Here is a 16492-nt window from a genome sequence, read left to right as displayed (position 1 = left end):
AACTAAGAAATGTGGTAATTTTGAAGCTTTATTTTTTAAGCATATGCCATACTGCTGTGTAATATATCAAGTTGTAAGTATCATTTAAGAATTATATGAAAAAAAATCCTGTTATTAGTTTCAGCGAACTAAATTATCTGATTATTTTAGAACACATGCATAAACATAAGTACAGTACAGGAATGTGTATAAGCAGAATCAATAAATGTAAGAGTAATATAGCCACTCCCTGACTTATGTAATGGTTTCATTCCGCAGAACTCTACTTAAGTCAAGTTTTATGTAAGTTGGAATTTCCCTAACTGCTTATGCAGCACTTGCAACTATGTGTGCTGAATTTGATTGAAGCAATAAAGAAATGTTTGACGAACATGTAAATAGAACGAACATGTTGACGAACATGTTTATTCAATTTTTTTATCTCATGTGCAGGAAAAATTACAAAAATTTCAAAATTATAAAATTCCAAAAAGGGAGAGGAGACAACAGGCATAACCATCAGCAAGTTTTACCTTTTGAGCATTGTTGCCAATATTAACTCTCCATCTGATAAGCACACTGCTGCAGAAGTTGAGGGCTGTGGAGATTTAGAAGGGGTTTTTTCCAACACATCACAAAATTTCTCTGCAGCTGCAGAATCGGCACTGGCGACGTCACCACATACTTTAATGTTTTGGAAACCAGCGCGATGCTTGGACCTATTAAACCACCTGTTGCTTGCCACGAACTTGGCTTGGGGTTTGCCATTCTTATCCTTAATATCTTCATAAATACTTGTTGCTTTTGCTTGAATGGCCATTGGACTCAGGGGCACTTTCTTCTGAATCTGATTTTCCATCTATATTATTAATAGCTTTTCCATCTTCGATATGTCACATGAATGCTGTTTTGTGATCATTGTTGACCTTAAATGTGTTGATCCTTTAACATGTTCTTTTATACGTGCACTGTCCCTTAAAATAGTATTCATTGTTGGAGCAGCGAGACCTAATTCTGTGCAATAGATGACAAACTTTGTCCAGCTTCGTACTTCTTAATCATTTTCATCTTCATTTCTAAATCAATTTTGTTTAGTTTCCTAGCACTGCCAGCACTTGCACTTTCTGTTGGTCCCTTCCCCTTCACCATTGTAATATGTAAATAGGAATGAAGAGAAGCTTCTGAAAATTTGTTTTTTATATGATTGAAGATTTCAGTGAAGGGGAACTCATTTCACCATAATACTGTAACGTAAAAACCCACAGAATTCCAGTTATCGGTATTATTGCAAATGCAATAAGATTGACTTTACTACCCGTTTATAATAGATTGCACAACAGAACGATAAGATACTACTCTGTGGATTGCGCTAACAGAAAAACCCAATAAACTGGAAAGTGCAAATTGTTTTATGGTAGTGACCTCCAGAAATGTGTTTTAGAAAAATATCACAAAGGGTTTCAAAACTGATTCTTATAACGGAACATATGATAACGATGAAAGTGTAGTGCAATTTCCATTATAAAAATGGCCTCTTAGAGAGATAAATAGCTTAGTTATAATATAGCAAAAATTTCAACTTCCAAGATCTTGGAACGAATTACAAAAAAAAAGCAACGTGTTGTTGGGTTCATATTGCGATATTTTCACGATACCTCCATTTATTCCTATGGAATGCAAAATATGTTTCCACAATTTTTTTAAGTTTGCACTGGCTGGCAAAAACATACATAAAGTTGAATTTTTGTAAGTTGAGTATTACATAAGCCGGGGAGTTCCTTATTCTCTTTTAATAGTTCATACTTTTTTAGTTATTGTGTTGTCATTAAAAATTAGATATATTTTCTTTACTTATAATGGTTTTAAAGTTGTCTCCCCAACCTCAGTTGTATCGTGGTTGCACTCTGTATATATATTTTACTCAAATATAATGCATGTATATGGCACATGCTATATGCATAACTCATAGTGTACAGACATAATGAAATTGTAATACCTTGACGTAGAAATTTGGTTTTCATCAAATTTAAACAGTACTATTTAAAACATGTGGAAAAGTGGCAGAAATACAAGTTAATAAGCTGGATACAGTTCTCAGCTTTTTCTCAAACAACTTTAAAATTGAATGGTGTATTCACATAGACAAAAAGTAAAGTTTGTGTAATTGTGCCTTTCTTTGAACAAGTTGTGCTAGAAAAACATGATAAATGAATTTCTGCAATTTTTTTCCCATTTAATGCAGTTTTGCTCTATGCATATCGATAAACACTGCAATTTATTTTTTATGTGGATTTAGCAAGCATTTTCACTTATTTAATGTGCCCAGTATTAATACAAATTTTCTGTAGTCAGCAGTGAATTAAATTCTTGGAAGCAATTATTCAGTGATTCATAAGTTACTTTATAAGGATATTAGCACTCTAACAAATCTGGAATTTACTGACAAATTTTTGCCAATAATTAAAAGTTTATAAAACAATTTTTTATAGGTAATTGTCAGCCATTCCAGTTTTTTTCTGAAATATACAATGTTATACTTTAAAGTACAGAATCATGAATATGAACGCAAAAAAATTAGGTGCCTCCATAGCCAGGTGGGAAGGAGCAGCAGTGCGTAGCACACACTTCTTGATTAGACCGGGGTTCGAGCCCATCACCACCAAATACGGAGGATGCGCAAAGGTCTGGGAATGACCACCGCATATTCCGGAGCAATATGGTCTTAGTTGCTAATGCTCCTAAAAAAAAACCAAATAACAAAAAAAATTAGCTATTGCCTTTTTTATTGCTTGACTTTCAAGCTTATTTTTTTTATTATCTTGTGCAGTGCTCAGATTTTACTAAGCTCTGACTCTGATATATAATTTACATATATCTGTTATGTTATTACATTATTCAAGGTATGAATTTATATGGTATCTTTGCAGTTTTTATTAAGTCCTGTTAACATCAATTTGAATTTTTCAGGCTCTATACTCATAGAATGGGCAAAAGTGTGGTTTCTTTCAGTAACTTCCATTTTAGGACTTCACAAAAAGTCAAAATATGAAAAGTTTTTTGATGTTGTTTATTTTTCAAACAGGTAAAGTAATGATGTAATTAAATTAATTTTATTTATTGTTTATTAATATTAACTTAATAAATAATGTGTTATTTCATTTTTTTTAAAATTAATGTAATATTTATGAAAATATCGTATTTTATCACTTGATTCATTATTTATTGATATTTCATATTCAATACAGTTTCTGTTAGCATTAGTATAAGCTTGCTTTCTTGAAAGCAAGCTTATACTAATGAATGCATATATATATATGAATGCAAGAAAGCAAGCTTATGCAGCATCAACCAAAAAAAATCTCCCATTTCACCCCTCCATTCATTCCAAATGCCTATCCAGCTCAGCCTTAAATTTATTTAGACTATCAACTTCCACAACAAGAGATGGAAGTCTGTTCCACCATTCAACTACCTGCTGGCTAAAGCAAATTTCAACACATCTATTCTACAGCTGTCTTTCCTCAGTTTGAATCTATGCCCCCTCAGGTTCTTAATCTGAGCAAGAGGAAGAATCCCATTAGCATTCAGCTTGCTTGCCCATTCAAGGCCTTATATATCTCAATCAGATCACCTCGCATGTGCCCACTCTCCAGGTACTGCGATTTTCAGAACTTAAGCCTTTCTTGGTAAGAGCATCCCTTTGTTCTCCTCACTAATCTTGTTGCTATTCTTTGTACTCATTCTAGCAACTCTACACCCTTCCTAAAATGTGGCCTCCAACCTGTACACAGTACGTAAGGTGTAGCCTGACCATTGTCTTGTACAACAGGATAATCATCTCCCTGTCCCTGCTAGCAAAATTCCTATATATCATTGACAAGACTCCATGACTTGCCCCAGTAGCCAGTCTGCATTGCACAGCAAACTTCATATCTGACTGCACAATTATCCCTAGGGCTTTTTCACTTTCCGTTTCCCTGAGTGTAGTACCACACAGTTGGTATTGCTACCTGTATGCGGTACTTTGCATTTGTCAATGTTTAATTTCAGTTGCCACTTCTCAACCCATATGCCCAACTTATCTAGATCCAGTTGGAGTAGCATACTGTGTTCACCGTCGTTAACAACCCTGCCAACCTTTGTATCATCTGCAAACTTGGACATTAGGCCTGATATACCTTCATCAATATCATTGATGAATACACAAAACAACAATGAGCCCAGCTCCAAACCCTGAGGAACTCCACTAATAACATTCATCCAGTTCCTTTGTGACTACATCATAGTATCCAATCAAATTAGCCAGACAAGACCTCCCTTTAACAAACAAACCCATGCTGTGTCTTAACTATTACTGCAGTCTTGTCTAGATGATCCTGCAATGCTTCTTTACCAGTGACTCTATTATTTTCCCCAGAAAGAACAGAAGTTAAACTAATAGGTCTGTAATTACTCATGTCACTCTTTGATCCTCCTTTTTGAATTGGGGACACATTTGCACATCTCCAGTCCATGAGGACCTCCCCTGAGGCCAAGGAAATGCTCATAATTATGGCTAAGGGTTTGCTTACTTCCTTTTCTGCCTCCTGTAATATAACTGGATAGATCTCGTTCATCCCAGATGCCTTCCTTATGCTTAACTTCAACAGTTTCTCCACTTTGCTCTCAGTTATTACAAAATCACTTAGCTTTCTGTTAGATTTTGATAAACTTCTGGCATTCCCCTCCTTGAGTAACTCCTCATGTGTGAATGTAGATGCAAAATACTCATTCAGTTTATCAGCTATCTAAGCATGATTATTAATAGTCAACCCATCTACATTAAGTGGTCCAATCTGATTCATCCCTTTCTTTCTAGAGTTTACATAAGTAAAGATCTGTTTGCTGTTTTTCTTTGCATCCTTTGCCAAAGATTTCTCATAATCTGCCTTCGCCTGCCTAACCTCCTTTCTGGCTTGATTACAGACTATTTTATATGTTCCATATACTTCTGTGCCACCTGATAATTTATATGCATCCCATATGCTTCACCATTAGCAAAGCATCTCTAAAATAATTTTTTGCCTCTGCTGTGATTTCATGTAATATGCCTTTGGAGTGAATGTTATCTGCTGGCACAGTTATTTATCTTTCAAATTGTGATTGATGCCTCAAGAGGATACCCCATATTTCAGATTTACATCTTTTATTCCTATATTTACTACATACAGGAATACAAGTTAATTATGTAACCGAATCTAAATGCTTTTGACAAGATAGTATTATCTTTAATTATAGTTCATGTTGGCAAGGCTTAGGATGTAATGCTAGTAATTTCTTTATCAATTTAGTACCAGCATCTCATTCTAAACTTTGCTGATTTTATCTGCAGTTAGAAATAATACCATCTTTCCAAGTCTTTTCTTGATGTAAAAGGTTATCTCCTTCTTTTGGCTGTTGCAAAAATTCACCAGCTGTGAATCTAAATTTTCCTTTGTATGAGTGATCTATAGCCATCTGCAGAATTTCTATATAGTTACGGAATAATGACACCTCATAACTACAGTTCCTTGTGTATCCAAATGAACTCAACCTGTTTCTGATTGTCAGGTTGATTTTTCCTGTTTTGTGCAGCTGTAAATTTTGGGCATTCTTCTAAGTGATATTAATATTAATAAAAGCAAAATGATGCAAGGAAGTGAGACTTTTTTACTGTCATTCTTAAAAAAAAACTGTTGCTTGATTTCATAACCTGTTACTTGTCTCTATTTAGGAATCTGTACAACCCTTTTTTAAATTTACATAGTGTCTCTAGTTCAAAGAAATTACATGGCAAGTTTTTTCTACAATTACCCAATTTTTTTTTTTTTTTTTTTTTTTTTTTTTTTATGGTTGTATGCACAAGTAACTAGGAGCATCTTGAATTGATATTGAAAGGTGTTTTGCATTTTAAAAGTTAGAATTTTTATAAAAATTGCCGTGTACAATGTTTTTTTTTAGCTAAAATAAATTTTGTAGATTTTTAATTATGCATTGCTAATTATGCATTTTCAGCACCAAGCTTGTATTTGGTAAAGCCTACTCTGGTAAAGCCCCTATACAGAGATAGTAAGCTGGCATGCAACCATTGTCACCTTTCTTATATTAACGATATAGCAGCTTACAGTGTTGCTAGATCCAGTCCACTGATCTAAAACTGGTTACTGCCCAAAAATAGTGGTCAACACCGACTCAGAATATTTAACACTAGAGTGGGGTTATCATGCATGAAGAAAGATGAAGTAGATGAGTTAAGCATAGTATTAAGCAAGATATTACATTAAATTGTAAACGTGAATAGAAAATTTCTTACTTTTTAATCATTGATCATTACAAGTATTTGGAATCAGCATCATTATAGCACCTTCCTTTCATTTGTATTTGACCAAGAAAAAATTTAAATGAGAAGTATTCATATGCAGCAAATGCATGAAAATTATCTTGTCCAGAAATTTAACTTAAGAAATATATATTTTCAATTTTTACCACTGTTGTGTAAATATAGTATATCTTATTTTTACAGTGCTCATAGCACTGTTGATCAGATCAGTAAATGGCAGTGCTGTAAGCATTTAAAAGTGATACTCTTTCAGGCCTCATGCACCTATGCATTTTATTAGACATTGCACTCACTGAAGGGATAAAAATAAGAGGGTACTGGGTGGGGGGAGGACTCAACAACAACAGAATATAAAAAACAAACTTGGAGCTTAATTCAAAATGTAATAGAAAATTTCCTTCAAAGTAGTAGAGAATTGTTGTTGTTGTTATTTGGTTTTTAGGAGCATTAGCAACTAAGGCCATATTGCTCCGGGAATATGCGGTGGTCATTCCCTGACCTTTCTGCATCCTCTGTATTTGGTGGTGACGGACTCGAACCCTGGTCTAATCAAGAAGCGTGTGCTACGCACTGCTGCTCCTTCCCACCTGGCTACGGAGGCGCCCGTAGAGAATTGAACAGGAGCCTTGTAGTCTCTCAGCTAGTGCAAAAAGTTTATATGATGATTATATTTTTATATTCTTCTTTCTTTCTGAAATCAATATTCATACAGTATAAGTTCAGCTTTCTGGCATCTCTCCATCTAGAAAGCTCATGCAACTGAAAAAAAAAAGTTTTAGAAAGTTGGGACTCCCAGAGGCACTGAAGTGTGTCCTTCTTTATCCAGTTGCTGCCCTTAAAGCATCAGTTACTTGAGCAAATATATTTATCATCATATCCATAATGCATCACTCTTGTGATATCCAAAATTTATCATAAATTTGTGAAAACATAAATATGTTATGTTAATCTTAAAACTGAAACTGGGTATTTGTAGAGGACCAGAAAAAGATAAATTTTAATGTATTTATGAAGTAGTATGATCTTGGCCCTTCAACAATTTATGCATAAAAGTTTTTTTTTTTTTTTTTTGTTAGTGCATCAGCTTCTGTGGCCATAATGTACCTCCCAAAGTTTTTGCATTTTACTCTGATCTAAGCGCGAGGCGGGATTCGAACCCGCGCCCTTTGAGTTGCCAGGCAGGCACCTTACCCACCTGGCTAGCCCGGTTGGCTTGCATAAAAGTGCAATTGCTGATAAGTTTTTAATGATGAAAAGGAAGTATGAAAAGAAGTGCTGTTTTAAAATCAAGCCAATGGAAATAAAGTGTAATGTGACTATACACTAGTTTGACTAAGAAGTTTTACTTCGCAGTATGGCACTGCTTATATAGTGAAGACACCTATAAGAATAATGCTCATACAACCAGTACTTCCTAAATCTCCACAGATGCCAGATAACTGGACTTTATTTCTTAAATGTTTAAAAACTATTTAGTTTATTTCACTTAAATATTTCACTGTATTGTTTACATATTTTAAAATTAATCTGAAAATTATTTATTATGAACATCATTTCAGCATGGTACATTATTTGAAGCCCGATATAACTGCCATACTCTCCTCTGATGCTCTCATTGTTGCTGAAACTGCAAAGTAAGTTTTATTCATAAATACAATAAATACCTAATTATCTCTGATAAAAATAGCAAGAAATAAAAATAATGAAAAAAATATTACTTTTAATTGGCATTAGTTTGAGTCTGTTCTCATACATAAGAGAACAGACCCAAAATAATATACAACATATGTTTATTCATAATATATATTGATTCTGAATGGTTACAGGACTGTACTGTTTGAATTTTTAAAAAAGACGGTGGAGTTTTGAATGGAAAAAAATAATCAAAATTTAATAAAAATAAATAAATAAGAAGAAACGCATAGACTCTAGAATATGTCCCACAATTTTTGCACATACTTTTAGAACTCATGGTAAAAACAAGAATAAAACTCCTGTAATTTATAAAATAGTTAAAATGTGTTATAATATTTAAAATTATAAATTATAACATATATCACCAACTTGTACAGCAGTATTATAATTTATAAAATAGTTATAATAGTTATAATTTTTCTGTAATCTATAATTATTCAATCATTTCACCTAGTGGTCACACAATTAAATACAGTAATGAACTGTACTAGACAGTGGCAGAAGTATTATAAATACTTTTGCCATTGTATAGTACTGCACACATCTGGGAGGGTCCAAATATATGCAATTTAACAGGCCATTTTAAGATTTAAGGTGGCCAAAAAGTTAAGTTCTCTCACGCTGTGTAGCACTGAATCACCTTAGTAACTTAGCTTGAGCTAATGCCTTCACTGAAATGGCCTCATTATTATCATGAAAAAAACATGGGACAAAGAAAAATATTTCATCTCTCAGACTGCTGGAAAGTGAACTGCCTTCTGACTTCAGCATTCTTATGAGCACAATTTTTGTTAGAATACTGAAAACATCACTTACATCTTATAAGAAGCTTTTTCCCATTATATATGTGGGGTCAGTTTTTTTTTTTTATTGTTTTGGCATGCAATTTTTACAGCCAGATGCCCTTCCTGATGCCAACCCTCACCCTTTATCTGGGGAACAATTATCTGGGGATATGTGGTGGTCATTCCCTGACCTTCCACATCCTCAGTATTTGGTGGTCACGGGCTCGAATCCTGGTCTAATCAAGAAGCGTGTGCTATGCACTACTGCTCCTGCCCACCTGGCTACGGAGGTGAAATTCTAAAATTGTAATCATGATAGCAAAATCTACAATTGCTCTTTCATATTCTATTTAGTATTTTGGCAAAAAGATTCGAGCCCGTGACCACCAAATACTGAGGATGTGGAAGGTCAGGGAATGACCACCGCATATCCCCAGCCCAGATAAAGGGTGAGGGTTGGCATCAGGAAGGGCATCTGACTAAAAATTGCATGCCAAAACAATAAAAAAAAAAAAAACGCTGACCCCATATATAATGGGAAAAAGCGAGGACAAAAAAAATTACAATTTTAGAATTTAGTAGTATCCTCTGTTACTCAGAAGATACCATGAAATTTAAAAATAGATTCATGGAAATAGAGAGAGAGAATAATCACAATTTCATAAGTTTCTAATAAATTCATCCAGTAATGAAGGTTAAAAGGAAAAAATTTAAAAATCATACACAGATAATCCAGAATTTGCTATATATATATATATATCCTATTTTAATAGCTTCTTGTAGTTAATGAAATGAGAAAAGCTGTTCCCAAATATGAAAAGGTCCCATTTTGATTTTATTGTCTTCTCCTTTGCAAATATTAAAATGCAAAAGTATGTTTTCATTTTTCCACCCCTTAGAGCTAGCACCAGGAAGCAACTGCTTCCAAGTTTCTGGATTAACAGAAACTTGGAACAGTTTCTTACAATTTCTTACAGTTTCTTGGAACAGTAAAGTTGAACAATTTTACAATATTTTATTATGTAATAGTTAATACTGGCTTAAATATTCTTTAGATTTATGCTGGATTTGAGGCCAGAACACTTAAAGGAATTCTGTAGAAAAGTGATAGGTATGGCCGAAGAAATTGATTATCAGGTAAGGTTTAGTTAATTTATTATTCAGATAGCTAAATTAATATTCAGTTATACTGAGTAATAATTTCTTACTTGTGAATTTTAAAGTCACCTGACTTTATCACTATGAATTTTAAAGTCACCTGACTTTATCACTATGAATTTTAAAGTCACCTGATCAGATTATGAAACTGTAGTGTTTAGTATGTAATGAAACTATCATTCAGCACAATTTCAATAATATGATCTATAAAAACAGCATATAATATCCCTGATATTTTATGCAGTTTTTATCATATACCAAAAACAAGTACTGTGAAATGAAAATATATAAGAAGCATACCTGATATAGTTTCAGAAGTAGAAAAAAATCCCTACTCCACAAGTCCCTACCCCCAATACCACAAGAATTATAAAAATAAAAATATTAGCATATTAAACATTAATCATGAACTAAATATCATAAAAAGAAACTGAAATAAAACTAAAAGAAAAACACCTAAAGCAAGTGTTCAAAGTGACCTTCATTTTGTTCAGTGCATTCTGTGCAACAAAATCCAAGATTCACTGGTATATTTTATCATTTCAGAGCTAGTAATCATTTTTAGCAGCTTCCAAAATACAATTTCTCAGTTTATTTTGAATGATAATATGCATAGAACAAACCATGGATTTCATGTAACCCCACACAAAGAAATCTAAGGTGTAATGTCAGATGGTTGTGTTGGCCATTGTACAAGCCGATTCCGACCAGCCCATTGGTTATTGTACTCCATATTTAAAAGGTCAGAAACATGATGGAAAAAGTGGGCTGGTCCACAATGGTGTGCAAACCACATTCTCTGCTTATTTTCAGTGGATATGTCTTCCAGTAATTCCTGCAAATCACATTGTTCCACAAAAAACGTAGTTATGCCATCCCTGAAAGACTTGTTGGTAAAAAAAATGAGGACTAATAAGATCGTCTCCAAGAACACCACACCAAACATTAAAGGAAAAGGGATATTGGTCATGAGTACTTGAAATGGTATGTGGGTTTTCTTCAGCCCACGTATGAGTTTCATGAGTTGAGAATTCCATTAGTTGTAAAATATGATTTGTCTCTAACCAGAACATGGCTGAGAAATTTAAGATCATATGTGCATTGCAAATGAGCAAGCAACAGAAATTTCTCCATTTATGCTTATTGGTTATCTTTTGGCAACAGTTCTTGCCAAACGTGCCAACAATTCTGTGACATATACAATTGCTGTTCTTGTAATGTCAGATGTTCTGTAGATCATGTTCTTGCAGATGAAACATTTATGCAACCTGACAACCTTCTGGAACTTGTGATAGGATATACTTGCACAGCACAAAGTATTATTTGCAGTTTGTTGAAATATCCCTCTACCAGCATTTACTTGTAATGGTGTCACCATACTTGTTTCTGTAGATCATCATCTCTCTCCACAGTAGCAGCTATTTTACAATTTGTTACTTGTTGAGTTGGAAATTTTTTGATATATCTACAAGCAGCAGCTGTGAAATTTGCAGGAATTTCACTATAAATTAAAATAATATCAATTAATTCAGTGAAAGTAAACAGATTACTAGTGTCTCTCATATTATTAGTTTAACAAATACTTTACTGTAAATACAGTCATCACGGAACCAGAAACCCAAATAAATGACATGTTGAGACTGGTGGTATGTATGTTACCACACTGGTTACTCATAACAGAGTAATTGGTATGATTCATGCAGTAGAACAACACTATTCATGTTGGTGTTGGTACATGTGTTTTACTGTTTAAAGCTGCTTTTACACAGTCATACTTTGTTATGATATACAGTAGACTCTCAATTTTCTGGGATAGATGGTAAAAAACAAATTCCGGATAATCAATTTCCCGGTTAATCTAAAAACACAGAAGTCCCCGACATACGTAAAAGATACATTCCAGTACTTCTTGCTTCGTCGAGTTTTACGTAACTCAGGAATGACTAGTAACATATTGCTAATATATTATTATTGACAAATCTGAATTCAGTGCAATACTTGTTAATGTGTGACCATTTTCATACATTCTTATTAGTTTAATTTTCTGATCCAAATCAGTCGCTTTCCTTTTGTTGGTAGATGTACTAGTACTGCTGTCACTTATTCTCTTAGTTGGCACCATGAAATTTTATGTAAAGAACTTCATAGGGTTAAGGCGAAAACTCACTATTATCACCCTGCGCGAGCTCACATTTTACTAAAGCATATTTCTGGAGGTCAACAAAAAACAGTAAAAACAATTTGCACTTTCCGTTTTATTGGGCATTTCTGTTAGTGCAATCTATTATAAACGGGTAGTAAACTCGATTTTATTGCATTTGCGATACTACCAATAGTTGGAATTCTGTGGGTTTTACCTTATTATGGTGAAGCGAGTGTCCCCTTCACTGAAATCTTCAGTCATATAAAAAAAACTCATAAATAATTGTAAGAATCTTCTCTTTTTTTCCTACTTTTTTGCTTATTATTCCAATCTCACTTGTGCGTGCCATGATTGATTGCTTATTATTATTTTTTTTGTTATTGTTTTAAATTTTACAATCCTAAAAATAATAATAATAAAAAAAATTGAATAAAAACAAATTTACATAAATCCATAGTTGCGTAAGTCGGGGACTTACTGTATCGAAAAATGTTCAGCAAACTACGTAAAATATGTGGCGATAGATAAAAAACTTACCACGTACTACTCGTGTTCCAATACGATGCTTCCCTTTATTTTTTATAATGTCACGTATGGTTTGGTCACCAACATTATAATGGTTCATTAGAGATTTAATGGATGCACCGTTTTCAAACTTTTGAATAATTTCAAGTCTTTGTTTAACTGAAAGCGCAACTCTTTTGTGTTTACTCATCATTTTCACGATTTCTAAACAAAAAAAAAAATATTTACTATAAAAAAAATTTCGACATCCCTGACATAAATAGCGAAACACAATTTGTCTTTTTGCGGTGCGACGGAACATAACAATCGACGATGCACTAAAACAAACTAAAAATTTGGTTTCTTTTTTCTTTTTTTTTGAGTGGTGGGTGTGAAGACAGTGGGGGGTTGCAAGATAATAGGCACATTAATCTTTCAATGATGACTTATAATACCACTTCTTGTCGCTTATTTATGACTTGCAAAATATCTGTTTATACCTATTCTAGTTATTACTTGAATTTTATGATTTCTGGTCGATTTTTTTTTTTTTTTTCTGATTTGGAGTCCTGGTTAATCCAATCCTGGTAAATCAAGAGTCTGCTGTACATATGAATATAAAAATGCTTTGCCATTTTACTTATTATTTAGGATCATTATTTATTGAATTTAATATCTAAGAAATAATGACTTTTGAGGCATATGCTTATAGGAACTTTTTTTCTTGTTTGCAGCTATAGACTGTGTTCTGCATTTATTATTTGAAATTTTAAAACACTCTTTATATAAATGTTCTTGTTTATACTCTAGCATGACCACTAGGATAGTGAAGTTTACAATAAATTGTCAATACAATGTTAATTGTATTTAGCAGTCACGGGCTTGAATCCCAGTCCACTCAAAGAGCATGTGCTACTTCACTCTCACTCTTGACCACTCGGCTACGTCAGGCCTAATAAGTCACAAATGCATGTTTAGCAAATTTTAACATGTACATAGTGAAATGTATGCAAATCTTAGCATTACCATTAGTAGTGCCATATGATGCAAGAAAGCAAGCTTATACAGCATCAGCCAAAAAAAAAAAAAAAAAACAACAAAACACTTCCCATTTCACCTATCCATTCCTCCAATAGTTTGTCTGGTTCTGCCTTGAATTTATTTAAGCTATCAATTTCCACAACAACAAATGTAAATTCGTTCCGGCAAACCCACAAAGGCAAACTTCTGTACATCTATTCTGCAACCATCCTTCCTCAATTTGAATTTGTGCCCCCTTATGTATAGTCTGAGCAAGAGGAAGAATCCCTTCAACATTGAGTTTACTGAAGCCTTTCAAAGCCTTAAACACTTCAATCAGATCACCTCACAAGTGCCTTAGCCTCCAGATGCTGCAATTTGCAAAACTGAAGCCTTTATTGGTAAGAGCACCTCTTTGCTCCCCTCGCCAATCTTGTTGCCTTTCTCTGTACTTGTTACAGCAGCTCCACATCCTTCCTAAAATGAGGCCTCCAGACCTGTATGCAGTACTCAAGATGTGACCGAACCATTGCCTTATACAATGGGGTAATCACCTCCTTATCCCTGCTATTAAAATTCCTGTATATCATTGACCTTTCCCCGGAAGCTTTCCTGGCAGCTTGCTCAGAGAATTTCATATCTGACTGCACAAATACCCCACCCCCACAGGTCTTTTTCATTTTCCATTACCCTGCAATTGAATCTTGGTATTCAAATGTATGACATTGAGTTAAAGGTTGGTATATAAAGTTATAGTGTGAGTTGGTGTCATATTTATGCATAATTGAATGAATCTTACAGAATTATCATACCATTAATTATAGTTTGCTGGCCTTGCTTTATATGCTCCTTGAATGATTTTCTCCACTGGAGACCACGACTGGCATGATTTCACCTTTGCTCAAAGTTTGGTCTTATATTGAAGATATTTCTTCCTACGTGCGCAGAAACATCGGAAAATATAAAAAATCCGAATAGTTTTATTTTACAGAACGGGCCAATTTTCTCTACTAGCGTTGCCTACCTTAAAAGAATAGTTTTATTTTACAGAAATAAGAAATGAGAAAGGATTCAATGCTTACTGGCTTACCTGCTCACAACCAAACACCCACACAATGATGATCCTGCACAACAGACCAGACATAACCCTCATTGACAAGAATAAAATGGCTACTTACTTGATTGACATAGCTGTGTCCAACATCAGCAACCTCTAGAAAACATACAAGGAAAAGATCAGGTAGTACTCAGACTCAAGACAGGAAGTCAAAGATATGTGGCATATGGAACAAATAATGACCATCCCGATCATTGTATCAATCAACAGCATAATGCCAAATAGCCTCCATAAGAACCTTGCAACAATAGGCCTCCTAGAGAACACTTACATGGAACTCTAGAAAGCTATGATCCTGAACACCTGTAGGATAGTAGGACAGTTCCTCGACCAACAGTAACAGTAATAATAATTGGACACAACCAACCACCCCATGCACTTGGTACCAGTACCTGTCATGGGGTGAAAAAAATCCTATATAAAGGAGAAAAAGTTTTTTTTTTTTATAATAATAAAGTAAAAATGGATATGTATACACACATATCCTTTTTTTTATTTTTTTTACTGTATATTTGTTTATTTTATTTATTTATTATTATTATTATTTTTTTTTTTGCAGCTTATTCCAGGAAACCCAGAAAATGACGCATTTATGATATTCTTCAAAAGAACTTAGTTTAATTTTTGGTGATGTGTTTGCACTGTTATTGCTTGTGGAAGGAGATATTTAATTATACTGGATGAATAGCACTGTTTGCCATAACTGTTGTTTATTGAACTGACTGTGGTGGTTACTACATTTTATTTTACATTGAATTGTCAGTGTTGTCTTTCACTTGTTAATAATAAGTTAAGATGATGATAACCTGATGAAAGATGGGACATTGCTCTACAGTATACTTCAGTAAACAACATTTATTTAATATTATGGTGGACAGTATCATTCATATAATCTAGTAAGTTAAGCTAATTTACATTTTATATATTAAAAAATTAATAAACTTGCATACACTTCCATCATATGAGCATTTAAAGTTTAGTGATGTATTACTCAACAAATATGTAATAAATATTTTATTTTAATAAATATTAAATATAAATTATTTTCTAATTTTTATTTATTTGTTAATTTAATTATTTATTTATGGTTAATCAGTTTATTTATTGATACATTTTATACTTATTGGTAGAATATTAGTATTTTATATAGTTATTTTAAAAACATTAAGCTAGTTATTTCAAATGTGTATTTTTATAAAAAATGTTTATTAGAGAAAAGGCCTTGGGTGTCTGGATTACACATATATATTCTCCACTGACTCAGCAATTTATTAAAATGGCAGACTAATTACACAGATGTTAAAATGGTAAAATATCTTACAATTAAAATTGAAAATATGTATAGTTAAGGACTTAAAATAGTAGACTATGTTTAAGATACACAATAAAATATACCTAAAAAAAAAAAAATATATATATATATATATATACAATTAAAAGTGATAAATGTAAGATAACATAAAATAAATTACAAGTCATATAGTACATGACAAGAAGCTTTCAAGGCAACATGCCTCTTTCTCAACTTAGACTAGGGAAAGTTAGAGAGAGAGAGAGAGAGAGAGAGAGAATATTATGTTCACTGTCATTGATCTCGTCTAAGTTGAGAAACAGGCTTGTCGCTTTGAAAGCTTCTTGTCGCATACTATATGACCTGTAATTTATTTTATTTTATCTTACATTTATTGCTTTTCATTGTATATATTTTCAGTTTTTTTTAACGTATATTTTAT

The 16492-nt window shown here is 33.2% G+C and overlaps 1 protein-coding gene across 1 annotated transcript in view; it reads left to right on the top strand.

The window, feature by feature from the left end:
* Positions 1 to 15444, top strand: part of Dnaaf3 (Dynein axonemal assembly factor 3) — a 56697-nt gene extending 41253 nt beyond the window's left edge. The window contains exons 10-13 of the mRNA XM_090373778.1: positions 2947 to 3061; positions 7897 to 7971; positions 9873 to 9954; positions 15319 to 15444. Coding sequence (XP_090229904.1) covers positions 2947 to 3061; positions 7897 to 7971; positions 9873 to 9954; positions 15319 to 15375 — 329 coding nt within the window. The 3' untranslated portion in view covers positions 15376 to 15444. The remainder of the gene's footprint in view (positions 1 to 2946; positions 3062 to 7896; positions 7972 to 9872; positions 9955 to 15318) is intronic.
* The last annotated feature ends 1048 nt before the right edge of the window (positions 15445 to 16492 follow it).

Source organism: Mastigoproctus giganteus, chromosome 5 (assembly GCF_048544385.1).
Source record: "Mastigoproctus giganteus isolate SK-2022 chromosome 5, ASM4854438v1, whole genome shotgun sequence".
Classification (NCBI taxonomy): domain Eukaryota; kingdom Metazoa; phylum Arthropoda; class Arachnida; order Uropygi; family Thelyphonidae; genus Mastigoproctus; species Mastigoproctus giganteus.
Note: the sequence above shows the minus strand (reverse complement) of the source record. Positions and strands in the feature narration are given on the sequence as shown.